At 37.6% G+C, this 8,395-nt stretch overlaps 1 protein-coding gene across 1 annotated transcript in view; it reads right to left on the bottom strand.

Annotated features, from left to right (window-relative positions):
• Positions 1 to 2,109: 2,109 nt before the first annotated feature.
• Positions 2,110 to 8,395, bottom strand: part of EMC2 (ER membrane protein complex subunit 2) — a 32,343-nt gene continuing 26,057 nt past the window's right edge. The window contains exon 10 of the mRNA XM_008642643.2: positions 2,110 to 4,721. Coding sequence (XP_008640865.1) covers positions 4,635 to 4,721 — 87 coding nt within the window. The 3' untranslated portion in view covers positions 2,110 to 4,634. The remainder of the gene's footprint in view (positions 4,722 to 8,395) is intronic.

Genomic DNA, 8,395 nt, shown 5'->3' on the forward strand with positions numbered 1-8,395 from the left:
CGTCCTCCCTCCAGCCATCCCTTTGACCTTGTATAAAGAGCCTCCCATCTGGAACTGTTTTCCTGAAGTGATTCATCCCACACTGTTTCACAGGACGCACAAAAAGACCCAGTGACTGTGAGACCCAAACTGCAGTCGCCAGGTCACCATAACAGATCTTTCCATACACTCGCAGGTCATTCAGCATGGATCACATCCAACCTCAGCCATTCTTTGTCAAGCACCCACAAAGGATTTGAGCAGACTCACCACAAGGCAAAGGCTTACATGCTGACCTTTAGGTGTGCACTGGTCACTCAGTGCACTGAAGCCAATAATGTGCAAAACCTACAGAGCCAGGATCACTCCAGCAAGCTGATCCATCTGTACCCTCACCTCTACACCAGTCCCAAAGCAAAAACAGATCTTCTGCAAGATTCCAGCTGTGGAGATGCTAAGGAGAGAAAGTAAAGCAGAGGACAGGACTGTCCTTAGTAGGAGCAAGATCCTGCAGGGAGACTCACAGCAATGTGCAGCCCTAGTGGCAGCTGAGCAAAGCTTAGGTGCTGTGCTGGGTCTCTGAGCACACGGACCTGAGCACCAACTCCGCAGGCTCTGGGCTGAGCCAGGCCAGGCTTATTTTGCACTTTTCACCATGACTATTCAGCTCTGGGATGCTGAGTGCACATGAATGGCATGTTCTTTGCAACTTGCCAGTGGAAACCCTACTGTGGCACTGGGTTGAACAGGCCCGTGTGCTTCTCTCCAGCCTTATTTCCTGCCTGATAAGCATTGAAAGGATTGCACAGCTTTGTACAGGGGATTTCCTCACCACAGGGCAAAATATATTCACTTATGAAGTGCACTGATAAACATTTTCCATTTCACATCCAGCAGCTGAAAAACAACTTTACCAGGTGACTTTGGTGCGGTTGATTTCTCTTTTTTCTCTGGGGTTTTTTTTGGTCTTTCTGGTTGGTTGGTTGTTGTTGTTTTGGTGGGGGTTTTTTGTTTGGTTGGGTTTGTTTTCGGTTTTGTTGTTTGTGGGGGTTTTTTTCTGTTTATTTTTAAAAGGCAGGTAGATTAATGACCCAGTTATTCCTGGTAACTAGTCTCTGGGTAGACTCAACTAGTCTGTTGACCTACTGTAGACAGTAGTACAGTAGACTACCTGCCGTAGTTAAGTAATAGCCCTAAAATTCTATTCATACACTGAACAATGCAAGTACTACGCAATATTTTGAGAAATACTAAGCCGTGTTAATTTTCTAGACAAAACCACAGTCAAAAACTGTATTAATGCTCTTCTAATCTGACACCAACTTGAAGGAGGGTGGGAGTAGTCCTTTGCTGCATATGGGGATATGTACACATCACACAGCACTGTTTCACTGGGATCTCTATGGTTTAGATTATAATAGAGTTTTGGGTTTAAAGCTGAATATATATAAACTCTTAAATTACAAGAATTATTATTGCAAACCTGACTGTAGCTACAGTTGGTGTTCTTGGAAGATGAAAGTGCAAGTAACAAGAAGCTAACAAATTCATGCCAGTAAGTCAAGTTTAATTTGCTTTCCTTTTCCCCTCCCTTCTAAAGCTGGCTGAAATACAAGTTCCACTGTAAATGCAGTGACTAGCAAACATGGATGCCATTACAAATACAGCCCTGCCAAGAGGAAGTCCTCCGTTGACTAATAACAGAGTTTCCAATAGCAACTGCAAGATATTCTGGGCACTGAACTGAAGAGATTTAGGGATATATTCTAAACAAGATGTGCTTTTTGCAGCTACGAATTGTATAACATTTGGACAAAAGGTTTTGAAGAAGTCAGTAACTTGTATCACAAAGGCAGAACTGGAGGTTTTGGTGGCTCTTCAATAACCTTTACCTCACTGGGTAACACTGAGATCTCCTTGTCAAGCCTGTTACCAAAGTATGGTTGAGAAAATAAAGACACGCTCATCACTACATAGCCTGGCATTGCAAAGGTCCCAAGCTTTCGCTGTCAACTGAAAACAGTATGAAAACATGGCCTTTTATTTTGTAAAGAGGAGACTGAATGCTTGCTAATATTTCTGTGTAGCATTTGTCACTGTCAGAGCACAATACAGAACATAATGAAGTTCATTTGTTAATTAAGTAACCCATTCTCTGAAAACCTATTCTTTAATGAAACATACCATCTGTAACATTACAAAATCATTTACTAGAACTGGAAAATTCTGTTACAAAGATCATATTATATGACAGCTACTCTTCTCAGCAAGCCCTTCCTTGCTGAGAGCTCAGGGCATTTCATGCAGTTGCTTCTCCTGCAGACAGAGGATTTTTAAACTTTATTTTTAAGTTTGAATATGGAAAATACTCTCAGTTTCCATCGCTGCAATTCAGTAGCTCTGTCAGAGACCACCCATGCATTTTCATAGGAGTAATTTATTTAACCTTTGAAGTAAACACAAATTTGTCAGAAATATTTGCAAGGTTAACTTGTAAGCTCTACTATGTGGAATTTTTGTCAAAATACAAGCACAAATCGGAGTGCTAAATAGTAATTTCAAAGAGATGCTAAGCAGTAATGAAAATGAGAAGCTGCTAAGCAACCAAATGACACAAAAATTGTCATCAAATAAGTGAAAACAAGAACAAATTTCCTTATAGAGAAACTGATATACTAAATACCCAAGTCTGACATAGTTATATTGAACGCTGCCTCTGAACAAAACTTTATCTACAACACATTTCAGCAGCAGATGCCTGCTACACAAAAATACTGCACTACTGGTTTTTAATACCTTGGAGGTAAAATGTTATGTACCAAGTAATTTTAACCTTCAGTACAACTTCCCATGATTTTTCATTTTAAAATGCAACCAAATTATAGGAGACGCAGGTACAACAGAAAAAAAACATTAATGAGGGCTTAAAACTCTAGATGGCACACTCATACAATCAAAGACTACAACAGAAATACACAGGTTCAACTATGATACTTTCCTGGTTTTCCACCCAAAGCATATATAATCTACCCACAAGTACTGTTCTGAGGCCAGTTTGTGAATTATTACTATGAAAGGATGTGCACTATTTCCCCAAGTTAGAATTAGATGATTGAATATAATACTAGGCAGTATTTGCAGTTTTGTAACACAACAGCAGTGAATTAAGCTATTTTATTATTCCACATACAATTAATTCTCATGGCAGGGCACCCATTCTATCACACTACTGGACTCCAACCTACTTCATGGATAAGAGTCAGATCCTACATGTTTCTTAAAGGCCCAGTCTCATGCAAAAAACAGCTCAGTTATACAAATTTTCAAGCTCTGAAGGAAGTTTTTGTTGCTGCTTTGTTTTTAAGGAACTCAGCTGTGTTTTATTACATGAAGTCTATGATCATAACAAGGACATTTTAATACACAGCCTTTAACCTACCCATCTATATAGATTAGGCAGTATAAAATCTGAAAGTCTAATAATCTTGGATGGTTGTAACAGCCATGAAAACAACACTACAATGCTGTTATTAGAATTTGCCAAGGCTATGTTACTGCTGTTATGCAATCTTACTGAAGCTGTAGTAAATGAAATGACATCTGTGCAACTCAATTGCCACAGTACACATGTGAACAACATCCAGAATGATCAGAAGTGCAAAATGCTTTAATTAGGGTGTTTGACTAATTATCTGAGTAAATAAACAAGTGCCTAAAGACAAATAGAATACAGTTTTGCAGTGTGACAGATGCTTCATGCTGATGGTGTAACAAACACTATCCCCCAGTAAGTACAAGGCAGCTGAACAAGCTGTCTCGTGTCACCCTTTCAGTGCAGTACCTCTTGCTCAGTGTGGAGAAGCCAAAGCATCACAGCAAAGGGGTGCCCACACCAGGGGCACAGAACCAGTAGAGACCAGCACAGAGCCTCAGCTGAAATTCACCATGTGAAACACAAGTACAGCAAAGGACACAGAGAAGGAATAAAAAAGAGGGAATATCCATATACTGATTGAAGAATTATGTGGACACAGAAGCATTTGCCCACAAAGCCATGGAGAAGAATGTCTTTAGCCATAAGCCAGTATCACAGCACCTCTGAAGCAAAGTCCATGAGCAAATTTTCTCCATTTCTACAGTACTAGATATCAATTCATTAAAAAAAACCCGTAACAAACCTTCTCTAATAAAGTGTACTCATAATCACTCCTTGATGTATTTTCCAGAGTGTACCTCTGTAGCATGCTTTAACTCTTAAATATGCAAGTAAGAAAAATATTTAGCATACGTTATTAATCTACATATGTAAATTTGTGATTTCCATTTGCAAGTTCAATAAGTCTCCGTATTTTTTTAATCATTTAACAAGTTTATTTCTACAAATTATGGCTTAGAAGCAGGTACTGTACATACAAAAATCTGAGGAGACTGATGTGCAGCACGTCGTTTCTTTATATTATTTATGTGGATAAGTTATTCATTTCAGTGGGTAATAATCGCATTTCTTTATAGCAGCAATAAATAGGCATTTTACTTTTCATAAAATGTTATTTTATATAGCATGTTAATCAATACAAAATTAACTTTTAACAGCACTAGAGTAACATAACCCACAGGTTGAGTTGGAAAATTTCATATTAGATCTCTGTGCCAAACTAAGACTGAGTGATTTGCAGGGTCTCCAACATGTCTTCCACTGCCTTCAAAGAGTATTTAGTTTCTTTCTTACTGCGACCTGCAAACTAAACAGGAAAGAAAGGATGGTTATTTGTCATATTTCTGAAATTCTATGTCTAAAACCTGTGAAAATAACAGTTCTAAACATCAAATACGGGTAATTAACTGTATTTACTACAAACTTAAAAGCACAAAACTAAAACTCAGAATTTTTACCAATACAAACTATATCACCCTCCTTCTATGAAGCAAAGACAAATTACTTTTTGTTAAAACAAGACAGAAAAAGCTCTACTTATCAAGATTTACTATGAAATAATCCAGACAACATATATTTTATGGTTCAAAGTAACCATGAGTGATGACATTGTACTTGACTGTAGCCTACTATTAAAATGGCAATTTCAGAGAACATTTGAAATAAGTCTGTCTTGATAAGAAAGCAAGATACAGCTTAATAAATACTACTAATGACTTTAGAAAGGAAGGGGCAGAAGGACAGGAAATGCTGACCACTCCATGTTGAGCTCAAGGGTTTTTCTAATGATACTGACAATTCCCATCGCTCATCAGCCATAACTAACACAGGGGATTCATTGACCAGGTTGGTCTTTAGTCAAAGGAAACTCCTAACCATTTTTAATACACCTGCACTAAAACGTTTTGCATTTCAGGTTGGAAGGGGTGGTAAAGAAATTACAGAAATGGTAACTAAAACTTGCTTCTAGTAAAACAGTCTATTCTCTACTTAAATGTTATTCTCTACTTAAATTCTCTACTTAAATCTAAACACTCAATAAATTTTCAATTTGAAGTTTTTTATTTCAAATACCACTGGTGTCTCGCATAGTTAGTCCTTGATTTATAATGTGTCCCTTCTCTCTTGTAATTAACTTAATTTAGCAAACTCTTCATGACCTGTTAAGAAAGATTAAGTCATCAAACTCAGGTAATATCACACCAGCAACAAGCTGCAGGACCTGTTAACCTGCTTTTGACCCCGGGGCTACAATCTAGCATTGCGATTCCCAATCAGCACCGAGTTTTTTAAAAACATAGTTTTGGCACAGCAAATGATAAGCTATTTCAAATTAAATAGTTAGGAGAAATGTTGTTACTGTGACAACACTTTACAGCTTAGAGATGTACTGAAAACACTGTATTTTCACGTTTTTTATTTCCAGGTGATTAACTGATGTGCCAGGTTTTGATTCTAGTAGTATATATAAACCCATTGCTCAGGTTGTGCAGTTTCCAGAGTGCCATGCAATAGTCAGCTTCAGAGGAAAATCCAAGATTTCTTAACACTCCAAGGTGAAAGCAGCAACTTTTGCTTATACCTGATTGAATAAAATATCCTCTCTTTGTTCACATTAAACAGACACTTGGGAATTCCAAATCCTTTCACAAAAACAAGCAAGTTAAAAACAGAAGTCAAAAGTTTCAAGTGAAAACCTGCTTCAAACTCAAAGCATTCAGAAATTTCAATAAAAAGCACAGAAGCCTAAATATACTGTGGTCAAAAAGCACACTTTGCAAGCCACACAGAAAGCATGCAGAGAAAAGCTTCAAAATAGAAAATTTTTTCTTATTCTCGCCATGGACACTGGAAGCAAAATTGACATATGACATTAGTTTAAAAAAATGCTACTTGAAAAAAAAAGCGGTTGGCTTCATGATACTGACATGTAGTTTAAGCTGAACAAATAAAACCACTCTGCGTCATAACAACCAGAAGTACACTTGGAAATGTAATCACTTCAAATTTGCCCTGACAAACAATTATTTTGTCTATTCAGCCATTACACAGCAATTTGACTGATTGAGCTGGAATCCATTTCTTAAGTCATGATTTGATTTTCTGTTTCCCAAATGGTTAGTAACAAAATCACCTCTCCAGCCATAAATAATATGTAGATTGCTAACACAGAAGAATTTATGCAATGTACCCAAGAAGCATGTATCTGGAAAATTACTACAAGTAGGGTCACATTGAAGATTTTTGTGAGCATTAATCAAACTCGCCTGCCTCTGCTGAAATGCTTCTACCAGAGGACATGCTAAACCAATTACCTAATTGAAGAGCACCAGGTAGCCTTATTTTGTTTTGGTGGTAAGGTAACTATGACTCATGTCCTCAGTTAGAACAGACAGAAGTTCTTCTCGGGGTCTGCACAGATGGAATGATCCAGTTTCCCAGTCATAAGGCAAAAGTAAGCTTATAATAATAATAAACTTAAAACTAATTCTTTGAATAGTGACTACTTCACTAACTTCTGAAATACAAGATTAAAATTAAATTTTATTTGGGTATTTTTCCACCCAGTCAATTAAATTTAAGAAGCCTGGAGAATAATGACCTCTTTTTTTTTTTCAGAGGATGTGTTAGCAGCCAGGAATTCCAGCTCCATACAGCAGCCCTAGCTACAAAACCTTTCTGTCTTCCTGAAGAAGTTTACATTTCTCCTAGATTAGACACAGATGAGAAGTACTAATCAGCAACGATGGTTACATATTTAACATCAAAATAAGTATATTAACTAGATGGAGTGTCAAATATCTGTGCTTTTCAGAAATTTTTTAAATTATTCTTTATCACCATGTTTTCCTGTAAAGACAGTGCTGCACAGTCTAACTGACATTGGTGAAATAAGGTTTTCTATTTATACTCAAACATTGCTTTTTTTAAATGACAATAAACTAAGAAGTTTCTCTGATTTCATAGAAGAATGCACAGAAAAAGCAAAAATCAAGTGCCAAAGCACACTGCTTGAATGACAGAATAAATTGAAAGAAGGGGACTAGTAAAAATATTTCAAGTGAATTGCATATAAAAACAAAAAAACCCCCTAAATAATAAAAAAGCAACTATAGCCAGTTATTTGAAAAAATAAAGGCAGTTTTCCAAAATTACTGAGAAAACTGCTGATAATTCAAGTTCAAATCCAAACTGAAAACGGGGAATGATCTCACTGCAAGACAATTGCTCAAAAGTAACTTTTTGCATTAATAACTTGGAATTTGAAGTCACAATTTCACATAATTTGTCTAGATGTCCAAATCAGGATTCCAAATGCATTTTGCTGTCTTGAACATGACCACCAGAAAAATTTCATTTAGCAGTATGAGAATGTCCAACCAATAAAATAAGTCAATGTTAAACCCAACAAGCTTTTAAGGCTCTTACTGCACTTTACAGGTGGATAATGCATGGAAAGTGGGGAGGACTTACAGAGATAATATAAATATCCAGCTTAAAACCAAACCTGTCTAGACATACCCTCCCTCCACTAAGGCAGGAACACTGTAAGGGCTGCTTGCCTGGCACAAGTGGCCAAGACTTCATCCTCAGGTCCAAATGGTGACAATTTCCAACTGCTCAGCTCACCGAGGAAGCAACAAATCAACACTGACTCATAGGGGAACTGCTACTTACAGCATCACCCAACACCACAGGCTGTAGCTGCTGGATGTTCTGAGTCTCTGACACAGAGACTGGAGTAGCCAAATGCTTCTGCAGCCATGTAACAAGGTCAGGAAGGTTGGGCTGGGGCTACCCTGCCCAGCTGTACTCTCTAGAGCTTCTTGTGGTTCTTCTGGGCAGAGGAAGGGGGTGTTCACCCCATTTACTTGCCAGATCCTGGCTTGAGCTTGAGCACTTTCATTTTCTCAAGAGCTGAATTTTCCCTAAGATTCTAATCATACACAGTGTTCTTCACTTTATACCCCAAACAGCTAA

This window comes from Corvus brachyrhynchos, unplaced genomic scaffold, assembly GCF_000691975.1.
Source record: "Corvus brachyrhynchos isolate BGI_N302 unplaced genomic scaffold, ASM69197v1 scaffold28, whole genome shotgun sequence".
Taxonomy (NCBI): domain Eukaryota; kingdom Metazoa; phylum Chordata; class Aves; order Passeriformes; family Corvidae; genus Corvus; species Corvus brachyrhynchos.